The sequence below is a fragment of the Aythya ferina genome, assembly GCF_964211825.1.
Source record: "Aythya ferina genome assembly, chromosome: 1".
Taxonomy (NCBI): domain Eukaryota; kingdom Metazoa; phylum Chordata; class Aves; order Anseriformes; family Anatidae; genus Aythya; species Aythya ferina.
This window is the reverse complement of record NC_140296.1, coordinates 101760034-101777849: the sequence shown is the minus strand read 5'-3', so window position 1 is coordinate 101777849 and position 17816 is coordinate 101760034. Positions and strand designations below refer to the sequence as shown.

Sequence of the window (17816 nt, the reverse complement as noted above, 5' to 3'; positions counted from 1 at the left end):
GATAAGATACCATTGAGTTGTTTGTTGGAGCAAGGCGATGCATTTTGTTTATGAGGGGCATCAACCAATGTCTTTCTTTACTATGTTGTATTTTAATAGGCAATGGTAGTTGCCAGCAGGACTAACAGTTGTATCATGCTGAGACTTTTTAAGTTCTGCACACAGTTCAGCAGCTTGGAAGATGTTATGAGCCTCGGTTACTACTCCAGGCTGGAGACTCAGCTCTGTCAGCTAGTAAAATATGTCCTTTGCTGCAGCTTTGGAGAAAAGGAAAAAAATCCAGGAAACAGATCCAACATTTTCTTCTAAGCATCTCTTATTTTCTGTCCAGCTTATTTAACTGTCATAGAAAATTAGGCAGAGAATAGAAGATGATTAAAATAGATATAAATGCACTTCACTGACACTGATGTTCTCAAATGCTTTCATTAGTAGCATACTATATCCTCCCCATCTTTTGTAGCTAAATGGTCTATTGTATCTGATCATGAGCATTAATGTTCTTCAGGAAGGATATGAATCCTGATTCTTGTGTGCACAAGCCCTCTTTTAATCTCATAAATATTGTGAAAACGACTATAGGCTGCAAAGGAACCAGCTTTCTCCAGGTCTGCAGATACAGTGAAAGAGATTAATGGCTTCACAAGGCTTTGGAGTGGGGTGGTTTTGTCGTCAGGGAAAGATAAATGGTATCTTATTTTTCATCTGTTTTTCAGAAAATTGATGGGAATTGGAAGGTCTCACAAAAGTTTATTAAGAGAATATTTTTCCTTGTTTGAAAAACACTGTTCCATTTCAGATGCAGATTTCAGAAAGTTGGCCTAGTAATACAGGTGTTAGAATTGGAAAAGAGGAACTTCTGATAATAATTACTGACTTGCAGCTTATGACCAAAGTAATGTTTAAATGTTGTGGGAGTGGCACCACAGGGTGCCCACTGTTCCAGTGGATAATTAAATCTTCCCATTCTAAATAATTCATCCTTTAGCAGGGGAAGTTGTTTTGATTTTCTTCAGGAGCCAACGGCCACAGCACTTTCTCCTGTATTGGTAGATCTTTCTTGAAGTCTGTTCTGCATCCTTTCTGTTACCCTAGCCTGAAATGTTTTTTTTTTGTTTTGTTTTGTTTTGTTTTGTTTTAATATTTTTATAATTGCTTCTGCCATTATACATCAAGGAATTAATAAGTCAGGTCATCATGTGCCAAATTTAAAATTAAAAGTTGTCCTGCTTGCAAATATCTGAGAGAAGGTTAGCTCAAAAGAACCTGATTTTGTGAATGTATAGCTTCCATTCAGCTGGAGAGGCACTAGTTTGCTGAAACTCTGCCCACTCATGGAAATTCAGTATGCTTAGTTATTGAAAGAAGTTCTTGATTTATTGAGTAAAATATGTGGGCAATTTAATTCATGGATGTGTGTGACTATAAAAGGCAAAAGTTATATTTGAAATGCATAATGTAAAGGGTCCATGATTAATCCAGAAAGGTTTTGGAGCTTGGAGTGATGAAAGCTCTGCTGTCCCAACCTTTGTCAATTAATAGGGACCAAATCAGCTCAGCCAAATTCCTCTTCCTGTCATCTTAAATACAGTTACTGATGTTCGTGTCCATGAGTGCTGAAGCAGCCCAAAATTGCAGTAGCACAATCACTCCAGCCAGAGCTTCATGCTGTTGCATGACGGATTTTCTTTTCCTAATTACTTGGTTTGGAAAAACAGTTGTGTCATTCTGCGTTAATTCTGCCTAAGATCAGAATCCTAATAGGGAGTGTTAGGCTGTAGAAGAAGCAAATTAATCATCTTAATTCTTACATGCTAACAGATTGCAGGTATCCACCGAGAACCAGTTACACTGTCTGCAGAAGCTATATTTACTTGATACTGTTTCTACTGCTAAGGGGTCAGTTGCTGTTCCCAAAGCAAGTCTTGGGAATTGTTATCCAGAGGAATTTCAACACTGAAGTCCGAAATGCATAACCATAAGCAGGCATCTTGAGGGGCAGGGCTAAATATGCCTCTAATGGCAATGATGTGCTCAGTTTTGCTCTATTCAAGCATGACTTTCTCTTTAGTTGTGCTCAGTGAAAATTCATAGGTACTTCTTATGGTCAAGAGTATATGATGTATTCTTATCAGGCAAGTCCTCATTACTGAGACAGAGAGAGAAAAGAATTGATGAGGATGTGTGACTTTTCAGAATGTCTGGATTGATGGAAACATGGCAGTAATCTGCTAACATTTCCCATGCACGTGGGATTACAAATTAAGACATTTTTCATCAGTGCAGCTTTCTCCTGCTGTGCGATTCTCATATGCCTAATTTAATTGAAAAATGTGTTTTCCTCAATAGTTCTTGCTAGGTGGGGCTTCAGTCCTCTCGCTTCTCTATTTCCTGCTATTATATCGTAGATATGAAAAACCGTGTAAAAAGCAGTCAGAATAGTCCGTACCCCACTTAATGTATATATTTGCTCTGTTTAATGAACAGTTTCCTTTAGAATACTCAGACAACCCAGCTTACATTTGGCCTATAAAGGGCTAAAACTGGAGTTAATAAACAGGCAAAATATAGTTTGTCTGAAGCAGGTGCTGTGCAATTCAACTTAGGTGAATTCTAATTTAGATTACTACAAGTGAGTCAAATCTATGATGCTCTCTTATAACCAAGGGAATCAGGTACAACAAACTAAAAACTTTATAAAAGCTTGAAAATATCAGGATTTATATATTTTTATGTATTATTTAATGGTTTCCAAGCTGCCTGAAGAATTCAGTACAGATCAAAAAATTTTGTGGGATTTGTACTCTGAAGTGTAGAAGTATTTACAGAAAATAATGGGTCACTGACTTCTTGCAGGTGTTAGGAGTTTTAGGTTGTACCCTACTTTTGAGTTTTACTATGTTATAAGGGTGGCAAATAATCTCATCATTTTTATCAGCAAATAAGGCTGATAAAATTAAATACCTTACAAATAAATCAAATAAATTATTTTTATACAAAAATAAGATAAAATTCTTTAACTGTTTTTCATATAAAAAAGGGCAGTTTCACTTATAAGCCTTTTAACTTAGGTAGTTACGTGTACTTGGGTGGAGTATTGAATGCTGACTCATCTGCCTATTTTGAAGCAATTCATTCTGAATTTGACCCAATTACGGAGTCAGATTTAACTTGGAGTTTTTAACATAGTGCTGTATGTGGATCAGAATGACGATATGCAATATATGTTCGTGATCATGGGATAGAGTGTCAATTCATTTTTTTCCCCAGGTATTTTTTAGTACTGTTTTGTCTAAATTGATGTTAGGTTATCATCGTCTTACCCAGAGAGAAACGTTTCACATACGAGAACTGAGAGATCTCTGTGTTTAAAAACATTGGGCTCAGTTTACAAAAAACTGTTCTATTTAAATTTATTATAGAAAGGAGTGCTGTAATATTGAAGTAGGGGTTTTCTGCATTTTTAATCCTGAGCTTTTGAGGCTGTGAATGGTGAATTATATTTCTTAGACAAGATTATTAATTTAACCAAATTTAATGAGGAGGATGTGAGCAGGAGGGAAGGAGACAAAAGAAATGGACAAAAAGGCTTGGAGACATGAAAGGGAGAAGAAACATTGTCTTTCATTTCTATTTAAGTACTTTTTTTCAGAGATAATGCAAGCTTCTGTTGTTATTCAAGCCCACAAACTTTAATAGTCTCTGCTTTTAACTAAAGGGGAAATGCAGTCATGAGTTAGATGAATGGCTACTAAATATTTAAAAAAATGATAAATGTGTAGCTACCTCTAGCCATATATCAATATTTAATTTCAGCTAATAGTTAATTTATTTAGCTGTTACGTAGCAAATGGTTTATAGTAATTACAGTATTCTTTCACTGAAGGTAAAGAATGCCATACTGGCCTTCTTACAAAAGAAGGCAAAATTTCAAGAGGTTTATGGCAGGCTCTGGAAAAAATGGAAGATGGATGATTCTGGCACTGCCTTGAGGTAGTGGTGTGAAAATTCTCGTGAGCCTCATGAAGCTCTCTGCTCAAACCTCCCTGAAATCACACAGCCACATACAAAACTAAATTTGCATTGAGATCCTTCTCTAATGAAAAAAATAGTTCTTATAGAAATTAATCATTACAAGGTAATAAAGCAAGCTTGTAAGTGTTTTGCTGAATTGGATTTTCCAAGCTTTCTCATGCTTCGAACACTGTTTACTACCAGAAAATTCGTTATAACATGATCTGCCTGCAGGACAATTAATCCGCATATAAGTTAAACATCTTTTTTTTTTTTTTTTTTTTTTTTTTTTTTTAAATGATTTAAGTCAAATACAGTCTGCAAGTCAAATCTAACTGGAACGTTATTACATGTACCTGTTTACAGGAGGAGACTTAATTAGGTTGCTTTCCTTATGTGATTTGGGAAGCATGGAAGTCCATATATGCTGAAAGAGCACAATGAGCAAGACATAGAAAAAAATGAAAGTGATAAAGTTGTGATTTTTAAATATACATCTTAGAAGCATTATTTTTATGTTACAGACATTCTTTTAAATAAGGTTCTAGATATTACAGTCATTCTCAAGTTCAGAGGTGTATTTCCTTTAAAGTTCAGTTCTTAGACAATGGAGTGTTTTTAAAGGCTATGGAATGGTTCTTTTATTAACTTGTTTCTAGGGAAAATTTCTTAGGTCTGCTGTTTCATGATATTTTAAAATGTTTCTTTTTCTGAGAACTTGAAAAGCCTTTTTAACTTACTGAAAGATTTTCATACACTTAAGAAATTTTTGAAGTCTGAAAAATACTGCTGCCAGTTACTTTTGCCTTAGTGTCTCTAGAGGACAGAAGGTAAGAACTATGAAATACTGTTTTCCATGGTTCTTGCTCTTTCAGTCTCAGTTTCACCCTAATAGAGACGTATTGCACTATAAAAGTTTCCAGGTAAGAAGACCCGTGGTGTAATTTCACAGGCTAGCCTAGCCAGCAGAACAGAAAAAGATTAAATCTGATGGAGCGATTGCATTTCTTTGTCAATATGGATCTGAACATTGTAGGTTGGGTTCATTTATAGTACTTCATAGAACTGATCTAGCACGTTTTTATTTTATCATCGTCTTCAAAGCATACAGGTAAAAAAGCCACTCACACCTTCAAGTAGGCAGGTCACTTTCCATGAAGTTCTCAGCAGCGTTGCTCCCTAAATTATATTTGACTTGTACTATTAAAATGCATTAGTTCAACACTGAACACCACATAATTGTGTTTTGCAACTTGATAATGTCATAATTATGACATCTAGTAGTATGTAGCATTATAATCTTATGATACTCGATTCAGCAAGGCACTGTAGAGTAATTATATGCTTGGGATTCAGTGGAGCTTAGCTCTTTCTGGTTAGGTGCAGACTTCAGTGTGATTAAATTTAAGCACGTGCTTGAAATTTCCTCTAACTTGAGCACAGGCTGGAGGAAATGTCCACTGTATTTCCTGGCATGTTCTTTCCTTTCACCTCAGAGGAGAAAATCCTACTTGATGCAATGAGTTACGTACCCCACAGGATATACGAGTGAGTTACATACCTTTCTAACTTTGTAGAATTTGCATTCACTGGAGGTACAGACAGCACTTTGGACCAAAAAAGTTACCTATCAAATCCCTATTTGTGCTCACATCCTCACTTTGCATTTTGGAGCTGCTTACACAAACCCTTATTTAGAGTGTGTCTCAGTAGAGGTGACTTATGGAGAAATAGATTTGCTTTTTGAATGTGAAATACATCTGTTCATTTGCATGAAGTTTTTGGTGATGCTACCTGCATAACTGTTGGCTAGAACTATGTATTGTCAGTTTATATAGGAGCTCTAATACAAATGCAGGTATTCAGGTAAATAATATTTTATTTTGTTTTAAAATATTCACCAAGGCAAAGCCCTTAAGGAGGCCTTGTTTTCGTATTTACTAGTTGGGGGGGGGGGGTTGATTCATAAGGCTGACAAGATGCAGACATTCAAATTTAGTTAAAACCTGACTACATTATATCTATGCAACTCCTTTGGGCACATGCCTGTGTTGAAGATTATGAACTGTGACATATTGGATTAGCCCATAAAGTAGGTACACAACTGAAAGCTGCATCTAACCATGTTACATCTTATCACGTGCCTTATTATAAATGATTGTGTAATTGTTCTTAGTAATCCTAATAGTGACATAAAACATTTGCATGATATAAACTTTCTTAAAACTAGTATAAGATAATATGCATGCACATGCATATGAAGCAATCGCTATGACTCAGGCACATAATTTCTGCCATCGAGAAAAATAAGGAAGTTTCTGGCACTTCTTAATTTGTCATTTTTGCAAGCACATGCTCAAAAGCAAGCATAATTTTGAGAAAACCACATGTTCAATTCAGACTCGATGGCAACCGATAAGATGATGATTACGAGGCAATAAGACTCTGCTCTTGTACCAGTTTATTTGAATTGGTTCCCAAACCTGTATTTGCTGAATCAATATGTATTCTATCATGTAGATGTAGTTTTAAAAGGGAATTTCGACATTGGTGTGAAACTATGGCATGTAATTTGATGGTGTCGTAATTTGTATTTATAAGAGGTGTTTTGACTGCATTTCATTTTTAAACTGGTTTAAGACCTTAAGTAGATTTATAGAACTAACAAAATGGTAACTGCCAATTTTAAAATTGCTTTTTAAGCAAATTGAAGAGTCTTGTACATGATAGTGAAAGCAGAGGTTTTTATCTGGTAGATACCCTCCATCAAAAGAAAACATAGCAAAGAGATGTTATAACTACTTTTGGAAATTGTAAATTATTAACTATGAACTAAATCATGATTTGAAAGATAATTAATGAATTGTTCATGTACCAGAGTAGCAGATGAAGATGGTTTGCATTAAACTTCCTCTCGTTGTAGCTTTGCCATAGGGCTGGGTTAAGTATGACAGAGTCCAACATTATAAACGGTGTTGTATGCCAACAAAAAGTAGACAAACTCACAGTGACAAAATAACATGTTTTTTTTTTTTTTTCACTGCTGTAAGACTCGATCACCTCTTCTAGGATTTGACATGGTCTTTGCTATTACGTTGCACTTAACAAAGCCTATTTAGTATAAGCATAGTCTAGTGACACTGCAAATCAGCTGCTTTCAAACAAGCCAACATCCACCAGAAGCTTTTGTAACAAATTTTATTTTCTTCTGCTCTTTCTTTTGCTTCCACTCTGTTTCTCTTTGCCAGAGAACAGGGTAAGAGTGGTCTTCAAAGGAGGTTGTAGTGGTATTACCCTTGTATCTAGTTCCCCCAAGATATTTCACTTTAATTTTTCTCAGTGCTGCTGTTTAGTGGTAATAACCCATGTGGAAATGCCTGCAGTGAACCAAAGAATGAGGGAAACTTCCTCAGAGATGATGGTAGGTCTGAGAAGTGTTTCACTGAAGTAACAGAACTGAGAACTCTTTCATCCTGAGAAAGGGGGGTTTGAGTGTCTGAAGGGGACTTTCTGCACATCCTGGGATTCCTGTAGGTAGAGCAATGGTGCGCCCTCACATCAAGTCCAGAGATACTGGGAGATTTGAGATTTGAGCTGAGGGAGGTTTTTTCCTGAAGTCATGATCACTTCTGAGCACAGGCTCTCAAAGCAAAACAAAAAAAGTTTCAACATCCTCCTTATTCTCCTCTGGCAGGACGTAACACAATGTTACAAGGAGATAATGAGCTGAGCAACAGCAAGTCTATTACAGGAAGGTTGTCATGGGGGTTTTTGTCCTGTTGGTTTGAGGAGAGATGAAATTTTGAAAAGCAGCCTAGAATCTGTGTATTTTCAGCACCTAATAATGAAGACATTCACCACACAAAGAAAAACCCTGGAACAGTCTTGAATGTACATCCTAGCCTCCAGCTGCATCTGTACTCCCTGCTTATTTAGGGAATTGTCTTTTGCGGGGTGGGGAAATTGAATTGGCAACTGTGAGAAGGGGAGGGAATGCTTTATTGATGGGTAACAGTGAGGCTGTATGGCTTTCCATTAGCGTAGCTGATGATTCAACTAGACATCAATACCCTGAACAAAATCAACACTGAAAAAATTGATCTTGGAATTTGCCAGCTAGTGTCAATAACTGGAAATCCTAGGGCAAACTTTTTTTTAGCAGCTTAGAGATTGAAACAATTGTTTGCAAATCATTTACTCAATGCAGACACAGATGCCTTGGTCTGATCGACTCAAGCACAACTCCTAAGCCAGGAACTTCTCATTTCTCACTATAGTTCAGTGCCTGATTCATCGTGTCAGATGGGCTGATTCATTTTGGCCATTGTTTCCCTGCTTGTAAAAATGAATGCAATCATAATCCGCTTATTGTAATATCTGCCTGCCTCACTTGAGCTATTGTGCAGGTCACTTCGTGTCTGCGTTGTGTGCTGCAGCTGAGTGGGGAACAAGGGAGCCTGCAGGCACCAGTGCCGACTTGCTCCCAGTTGGGCAACACTGAGAGGTTTTATGTCCTCATCCCTCCCAGCCTGTAGCCACAGGATCGTGATGCGAGTCAGGTGCCCCGGGTGGGCCCAGCTATGCCCTGCCATGGCCTCCCCCTTGAGCACGGTGCCTCCCTCACTGAGGGCAGGTCCTGCTCCCTCTGCTCATTCTCCTCCACGCACCTTCTGTCCTTTCCTAAGGGCAGGAGCTGTCTGCAGGTAACACAGCGTACATCAGCAGGAGGGAGCAGGCAGGACAGGCAGACAGTTGCCCTGGCACAGGAAGTCGTGGAGGATCAGCACTGCCTGGAGAAAAGGGGTGCCTTGGGCACAGCACCCCCAGCGCTGCTCTGTGCCACTGCTGCATGGGCTGCAGCCTCTGCAGCTGCCCTGCACAATCCCCTAGGGGCAGGGAAGACAGTGGGAATGGGACGAGTTGCACCCTGATGTCTGAAAGGCTTGCAGGTGCTAAGACACTCGATGCTACTCGCTTTTCTGTGGTCCTCCACAGCTTGGTATCATAATGTCCTCAGCAGGTGTTGTCTGTGGCTCCCTGCACAGCACTGGGAAATCAAGCTTCTCACTCAGGCTGCTAATGCCAAGCTCCTTTTTTTTGTAAAGTCTCATCTTCCATAACAAATAAAAATTAACATCCGTCATGTGATAGAGTGTCTGCTCGCAGTATTGAGTTGCTTTGGCTGTGTCTCCTCTGATACAAGGAGACGCTTTAATTTGATAAAGGATTAGTGTAAATGCAGTGGGGAGAAAAAAATTCAACTTGCCTTCTGAGCTGAAGATTTATTATGTATCTTATAAAATAATATTGTTTTCAATAAAGTGAACATGAAGGGAAAAACAATTCAGTGTTCTGCAGGCTTTCTGCACTGTCCCACTAAGTCATTCTAATGAACAAATTCAATGACAGAATTGAATTTTCTGTACACATTAGCAGTAACGTTGGCTTACTGTCTACTAACGCAATTACTGCTTAAACAGGAAAATTGGTTTTAAAGCATCAGTTTACAAGATTTAAGACCTATCCTGGCCCCAGGGCTTGCGTTAAAACTTTTTGTTTAGTTTTGATGTTCTGACTTTGGTGTACTAAAAAACAAAGCGTGGCAGAGAATTGCATCAACTGTCTGACTAAGAGGTGGTCTTTATGAGACATTGCAGAGCAGAGCCCTCATATAGCATCACTGACAAAGGCAGTGAAGCAGTGCCAGCTCTCATGCTCTTGAGTTGGTGGGGATTCTTATTGAGGGCTACTGCATAGGTGCAGTATGGTGGTATGCTGTGGTGTAAGCTTGAGAGGGAAATAAAATTCAGAAGATGTCACTGAGGGCTCATATAAAGCTCCGGTGTGGTTAGAAATTTAGGTGCAATTTCTTGCTGACCATACTGGGAAATGAGAGGGCCCCTACAGAGTGACAAAAAGGGTCTAGCAGTGGAGTGGTGATTCCTGTCCCTGAATTGCTATAGATTTTGGATACGGATATGAAGCAGTGACAGTGAGTTGGTCATTAATGAAGGGAAAGGAGAAGACAGTCCTATGAAAAGCTTTTATATTGTCAGCTGTCATGTGTGTACGTGTGTGCGAGCACTTGCACTGTAGTACTGTAACCTTTACGGGGTTTGATTCTGAACTATTTAGCACTGCATACTAATTACATTGACACATTATTAGCAATTACTTGTTATCTTCTTCATAGCAATTGCTTGCTTACTTGAATGTGGTCTTGTGCACCAAGTTTTTTCAAAGTACATACAAGTAATGCAGTGCCCCTAAAGAAAAAAAAAAAAAAAAAAGACAACAAAAGGGAAGATGAAGAATGGACTGACTTTGATGTGAGAAAAGAGTTGGAATAATCAAGCACTCACAACCTCCAAGCTTATTTTTAACACTGAGTTGGATAGTTTGTCCTATACATCTGATGGACCTGGAAGGTGCTTTCATTATTCTCACCTTGCAGTAGCCCCCCCAAAAAACAAAAACAAAAAACAAACAAAACAAAACAAAACAAAAAACACAAACTAGGTAATATTGCACAGCTTTAAATCCTGATTGCTCATAAAACAATTTGCTTACATATGTTAAAAGAGCAAATGTTTCTATGGATTCAGTGTTACAGTAAGCCCAGTTTAATACAGTAAGTGTTGCAGTGATTCAGGATTTTAAGAGCAGTGATGGGCTTTGGATAAATGAGCATTTAAGAGAAAGGGGAACTAACAAAGATGTTCCTTCCTGTGGGCATGTTAACTTAAGGGAACAAACTGAGTTGAAGGAAATGGAAGCACAGGCCTGTGATCTGTGGTGTTACATGAGTAGAAAACAGTATTGAACAGTTCTGGTTGATGTTTAAAAGAAGCGCTTAGCATCAGTGCTCAGCTCAGAGTTTTGATGATCACAAGCATTTATGTTTTTCTTTACCATAAGCAAGTAGACTCTCACAACGGTAAATTTCTACTCTCATTACACTGGAAATAGGTGCTCAGACATGCAGGCTATTTCAAACAATTTCTGCGTTCATTTCGTTGCAGATGAATTGCTTCAGAAAGAGCAAAACTACTCTGATGACGTTCTGGCCAACATGATCAGCGAACCTAGAATCAGCTATGGAAACGATGCTCTCATGCCTTCATTGACAGAAACTAAGACCACAGTTGAACTTCTTCCAGTGGATGGAGAGTTCAGTCTAGACGACCTTCAGCCATGGCATCCCTTTGGTGTTGATTCTGTTCCAGCCAATACTGAAAATGAAGGTATGTGCAATACTGGGAAAAAATACAGAATATGCTGAATTGGGTTTTATGATTCCTCTTTCACTTTGCTCACTGAAAATTGGCATCTTTCTGATGTGAGAAGGAGAGAGGTCTCAACTCTAAGTTTAGAACTGGTCTGCCAGCCACGTGTCTTTGATTGAACAGAGAATCCTGGCTAAAACTGGCAATGTAGACACAAAATAAATTTCAGAGTTTAACGTAACTTCTCTTTAAAAACAGATCAAAATACAGTCCAGCAAATTGTGAGTGTCTTATAAAATACATGAGGATGAGCTAAGGGAGATAAGTTGTCAGATGTGATAGAATGAGTATTTTAATTAAAGAAGAGTTTTTTAATTGCTGGCATGACAATAATTACAGATGCAGTACAGTCCCAGCATGAGAGGCTGGAGGTTGGTTTTGGTTGTTTTAGTTGTCTGGAATGCAGAAATGTTTCTGTGTACACAGCAATGCAAATGATGACTTTTTCCTGAGGAGTACTTTATGTTGCTCATGGGCTAATCTATTGAAGTGGCTGCATAATATTTTAATAATTCATGTATAATCTGGAATTGGTAGTTCACTTAGGTGCCAGAACCAATTAATCAGAGACATAAGGATCTCTGATCATGTCATTCAAGTTCCTCTTCTTGTGTTTGTTTTCCTTTACCAGTTCAACTCCACCTTCATTAGTGCTAAGTTAATCTCAATAGTGAAAGTTTGTTGCTGCAAAACCATGAGTCACATAAAGGCTGGAGCTACAGAAACATTTTTAAATGCGGATCTGTGTTTTGTGGCTCAAGAGTAGCTGAGATGCACAGACATTAAAGTCTTCCATGCAATCTTTTGAAATCACTGGCTTAGGCTATACCTGCTCTCAAAGTTTTGAGTACCCACCTTGCACAGTTCTCCGTCATGTAGTGTTTTCCTCTTGGTCTCACTTCAGCATGATGCATGAGAGGCTGTGGGCAGCTACATGCTCAGTGACAAAACAAGGGCTGTGGACATGGATTTGTCAGGTCCAGTGCCGGTGCCAGCTGATACCAGTGGAGTCAGAACCAGCTTTATGATCGAAACAGGAAATCCCAGGGGTCAGAGAAGCCAAAGATCCAGGCTAAAGGCACAGCTAGGATGTGAGCAAAGGTTGACTAATAAGTGAAATGGAAGCATACCAAATATGAGGGGAAGAGAAGAGACTGGGGCTAAAATCAGACCGCCAGGAAGTCAGCACAGCAGGTAGGGACAAAGAAAAAGAGCAGAGAGAGAAGGACCAAACTCAAATGGACTGGCTAGCAGCAAGAACCAGAAGAAAGTAGCTGGTGACAAGGACTCTGGACATATCTGGAGGGCAGCTGCAGGCAAGTGATGCACTGAGCGGCTGAGAGCAGCTGGCTGGGTTGCGTCAGGTGCTGGCAAGTAGCACAACCTGCTGACCAGGCTGGCAGGCTGAACTCCATCCTCCCAGTGAGTCAGCTGTGACTCGCTATAGCGCAATTGCTGAGGCTGGCTGCCAGGAGCAGACCATGGTCCAGCTGGTGGCATCTCCCCTGCAGAAATTTTCCAGTGCAGCGCTCACTGCAGCTTTTCCCATAGTTGCAGTATACAGTGCATCCATTTCTTTGCCTACTGCCTGCTTTCATGAAGCTTAAGGGGGAAAAAATTAGCTTTGAAGTCTGTCCGCCCAGCTTTCAAAATGTGCTGATTTCGGCCATCAAGTTCAGAAGTTACTAGGTGTACAGGTGCACTCAGACATACCACAGTTTAATCACAAAAGCCTTTTTTCCCTTCAGAAACCAAGCTAAGCCCAGAATTTAATAAAGAAAGGTACATACTTCAATGTGACACTGAATTCCCTAGGCAAGTATTCTGAGCATGGTTATCCTTTTAAAATGTATGACAGCAAATAAGAAACAAAAACTCCTCTGCCTTGAATAACATACTGTTTAATTACAAATCCCTATGTATTTTAGTGCATTACATCATATGTTGCAGCACTTCTTAACATTTACTGTGGGAATATCTTTTAGCTTTCATGACTTTAAATTGGTTTGGGGTTTGTTTGTTTGTTTGTTTTTATATCAGGATTGTTTTTATCATGAAGTTACTGCAGGCAAACAATTTTATTAGTCCAGCCATTATTAACATTTAAATATGCACAGTAAGAAATAGAAATCATTTGATGACTTTAAACCCCTGTAAGTCTTTCTTGTTTCCCATTTGATTTCTCTGTCATCTATCCAAACCACACTGTCAAATAATAAGTGTTATTAATATCATAATTTCTACAATACCTTCTTTTTCTCTTTAGCTACCCTCTTTGTGCCTTTGCCTATAGTATGAAATGGGAATTTCACAGCCTCCTATTTTTCCTTTGTGTTTTCCTCTATGATAGTCCAATCCCAGACTTTGTTTAAGTGAGTTCCCAAAATTGGCATTTGTTTTGTTATAATTTGGAAAGTAGCAGGAAGTAAATAACAACTGAAACAATTTTCTCCTTCCCTTCCTCTCCACCTAGGGTCTCTTTGCATAGTCTGTTTTTTATATAGTAGTTCCCCTTTCACCAAGAGGTTTTTGTACTATCTGCAGCATTGAGCAAGTCAAGTAAGTTCAAAGAGCATGTGCTAGAGAAAGCTCAGATGCTGTAGAGCACCTATATGGTGCAGTATTAATGACGGTCAGCACCTCTTGCTGCTGGGAGATGCTGAGCACGCGAGCAAAGGTCAGAGAACCAAGGGCCTCAGCAGTTTGCAGGACCTGTTTGCTTGGGTGAGGGCTGAGGGGGCTCAGCACCATCAAGCAAAGCGCAGCATGTTCCAAGGGAAGGGCCTGGTGTCTGTGAAAGCTGCAAAACAGCAGACTGCCAAAGGACTTTGAGATGGCAAACAAGTTGCTGGCGCAGTTGTTGATACTGCTTTGGTCTGGTGTGAAAGCTGAAGTCAAGTTTTTAAAACTGATGAACACAAATCCAGCATCCTAACAGCTCAGCACTTGCAAATAGGTGTCTAGATAAAATGAGAGTCCTCACAACGAAGAGTTTTTACGCTATATAGCAAGAGGTTTATTTAATTCAGGGCAGACACCAGGTAAATCATTCCAAACTTGTATAACTGTCAAAACTTTCTAATGGAGCCATTGCTGTCTGAGAGGCAAAAAAAAAGATCCAAAAGCAAGCTGGGTTAGAAACTGGGATCCCCCCCATCCAGCACAACAGTCACAGCAGCATGGCCTGTTTTTAATGAACTGTTCATGCCTAAATCAAAATGAGACTGTGGAAAAAAGTGGAAGGAAATGCATCCATTAAGTCTTACTTTCAAGGTGTCCAATGTCCAGCATATAAGTAATGAAGATAAAATACTGCAAATAATGCCTTAAATTTGTCATTGATTCCCATGACTGTTTTATTCCATGGCCTAATCCTAGGTTTCACCCAGAAATATTAGTAACATGTTGGATTGATAAATTGCCATATAATCTTATGAAACTTTAGTTTCATAACTCCATTTGAAATTTTCCTTATCTACACTGCATATTTAGATAAAAGGATAAGTTTTATGCAAACAGTTTTTACTAAAAAGGCTTTTTCAGATAAGTAAGTTAAAAAATAGTTAAAAGTCTAGCATAGTTCAGTAGTTTTGCAGAACATTTTTTTCTCTCTTGTTTCCTTGAGGTAAGTTTCCCAGTAAATGTCCACAGAAATGTATCCAAGGCAGCAGGCAACGCACTACACAACTCTAATGGCTGAACGCATCTCGCGTATTGTAATACAGTCTAGGTTAATGAAAAACGCTCACAGGACACCATAGACGGCATCACCAAACTTTCAGGAAGTTTCACTTTTAACTAGTGAGGAAGTTGCATTTTGGCAACAAAAATGCACCTTTAATATTGGGGGGAAACCCCAGCAACTGTGAAGCCTGTGACATTGACAAGGTCATGGGAATTTACATAGGATCATTTAAGTTGGAAAAGACCCTTAATTTTGTTATCAATCTGATGGGTTTAATGTTTTACTCTTTTTACATCACCATGAAGATAGAGTTAGCCTTAATGACAAAGTATTTTTTTCCTGAAGTAATATTTTCAAGAATGTGCTGTAACCCTTATGATCTGGCCAGTTACTCCATTCAACACTGTTCTTGGATGGGTGAGCACCACATAGCTCTCCTTGCCCTATGGTTTGTACCAGCTTTTTAGATTTTTGATTCACCTTTATTTTATTTTTGGAAAGATTAAAAAAAAAAAAAAAAGCAATCTCATTCCCTCTTGCTCTCCTGAGATGTATCAGATGTGAGGTGAAATGTGTACATAGTATGAAGCCTGCATTGTTAGTGTATCTTTAAAAAGGCAGGTATCTAGTAATGAAGCTTCATGAAGCTATATGGAAAACATTATTCTTGTACTTAAATGCATAGGGAAGTGCATTCAAGAGAAATGTGATGATTCTGGAGTATCAAAACAAATGCAGTTTCTATAATTATACACAGTACATCTTTGAGTTTTGGCTGTTCATAAATGCTGTAATAGGTTTAAACTTCTCCCTTCTGTATGAGCTGTTGTGAGGCAGTGTGCTCCAGCAGGGAAGGCATGAGGAAACCCACTGACAAGATTTTCAGATTTAACTGCTGCTAGTGCATACATCAATATAGGGACAAGGGCAAGCAGGTCTTAAAATGAAACAGATATTCAAAAGGTGGCAGTTCAGTGCTCTCCAGAAATCACCTGTCTTTGTATCATGCTCCATGGTGCACACTTTTGGCACCATCTGCTTTGGAATACCCATGGCTCTGAGCTTTTTTCCTGGTTTTGGTCCCAAAATTGGCTCATGACCCTGAACAAGTCATTTCACTTCTCTGTCAGTTGTGAAATGCTGGTGTTTGCCTCTCCCCTGCAAGCTGCCAACAAAACCACAGATGATGAGAATTACTCATTGTTATTATTAATACTTTCACCTCACGCCAGAAATCCTGCATTACCCTGAGGTCAGGTCCATGCTACCATACAACAGAAGTTTCCTTCATCCTTTTCTCCTTTCAGCTACCCTTATTTTCACTGCTACCTACAACCTGCTCAGTTCTCCATAGCTACTGGCATGATCCTCTGCCAATTTCCTGGTGATGGCAGGGTTACAAAGTGCCAAGTGAGACGGAAATAAAAGCCTTCTAGGAAGTGGGGAGTGGTGGGAGGACAACAGAGGAGGGCTTTGCAAAGGGCATTTGGGTGAATGTTGGTCCTTGGTTGTTTCTTCACTTCAGGCTTTTCCACGAAAAATTGCTGCTGACATACCTAAGAGTTGGTGCCAGCAGTATTGGAAAACCTAGCAGAAGACTTAAGGAGGAAAATACTCAAAATTGTAGCCTTTAGTTAAGGATTTAAATTGGTTTTTTGTACAACACTATGGGGGAAAAGCAGTTATGTGGTCTGCTAGGGCCACTCTGAACTGCTGTGAAGAAAAGTGGTTTGATGGCTCGTCTCTGCAGCACCAGACCAGCAAGCTCTGGGGAAACTTTTCGCTTCTGTAACAGTAAACAAGTTGAATGTGCAGATGCACTTTTAGACTGCAGCTACTGTAATGTTTACTGTTTTTTTCCAGAGACAGGAGTTACTGCAGTCATCTCATGGGTACAAAGGATATGGGTGCTACTTATAAGCCTGTAGGTTCTGTTTGTCAAGCCCATGGTAACACAAAGTGACACAGACTTCCTAGAAAGATGGGCAGTCCCCTTGCTTCAGTCAGCAGTGTCATCAGGCTAGCATGGTTTTCTAATGCAGAACACCATGATCAGTTCTTCCTGATGGAAAACTGTGGTTTTGCCAAGTTTCCTACATTACTGTGGCTCACTTATTGCTAATTAGAAGGTTCATGCCTGAATCCAGAAATTCAAACGAATACCTTATTTAAAAATTTCTGAATTCCAAGCTACAACATCGTAATTTATTTCTCAATTTCTTGTTGACACTGGCACTTCCAGCACAGGGTAAATAAGAAAGGCAAAATATTGGAGCAAAGGAGGAGAGAAAGTATAGAAGAAGGAAGGGGGATTAGCCGAGGCAGTAGGTGACTTTAAGTTTTGCACATCCTTTTTTTCTACTAATGCCAGTGAGCTCCATCAGCCTGAGATTTCAGCTGGTGAAGTCTGTATATGGTAATACAAGAGTTTTAACACTGTGTATGACACACAGTTGGGCTAGAAATGGTTGTTTCTACTTTGTATCCCTTTCAAAAATTGGAAGACAAATTTGCTGTCTACAAATGAGAGCATACCAGAATGGAGTATTGATTGTAATTTTAAAATGTGCCTTTTTTTTTTTTTTCAAACCTTACAGCTAGTGCTGTAAAAAATCCCTATTGAAAAGAAAAAGGAGTCAGGATTCAGTAGGTTTGTCAGCATTGATCGAGATGTACCTGCAAGAGCTCATCGTGTCAGTTCTTGCTGCCACTTCTAATCAGATGATTGGAAAGTGTTTGCACATAATGAATATAGTTTCACTCTTCAGACAGGAAGTATTTGAGCTCAATAGTTTCTCAATTTAAGCAGAAATCAGAATATGATGTAAAAT

The 17816-nt window shown here is 39.0% G+C and overlaps 1 protein-coding gene across 4 annotated transcripts in view; it reads left to right on the top strand.

The window, feature by feature from the left end:
- APP (amyloid beta precursor protein) overlaps positions 1-17816 on the top strand; it is a 213164-nt gene that overhangs the window by 173325 nt on the left and 22023 nt on the right. For all 4 annotated transcript variants that reach the window (XM_084531058.1, XM_084531057.1, XM_084531056.1 and 1 more), the window contains one exon: positions 11037-11258. In XM_084531058.1, the coding sequence (XP_084387184.1) occupies positions 11037-11258 (222 nt within the window). The remainder of the gene's footprint in view (positions 1-11036; positions 11259-17816) is intronic.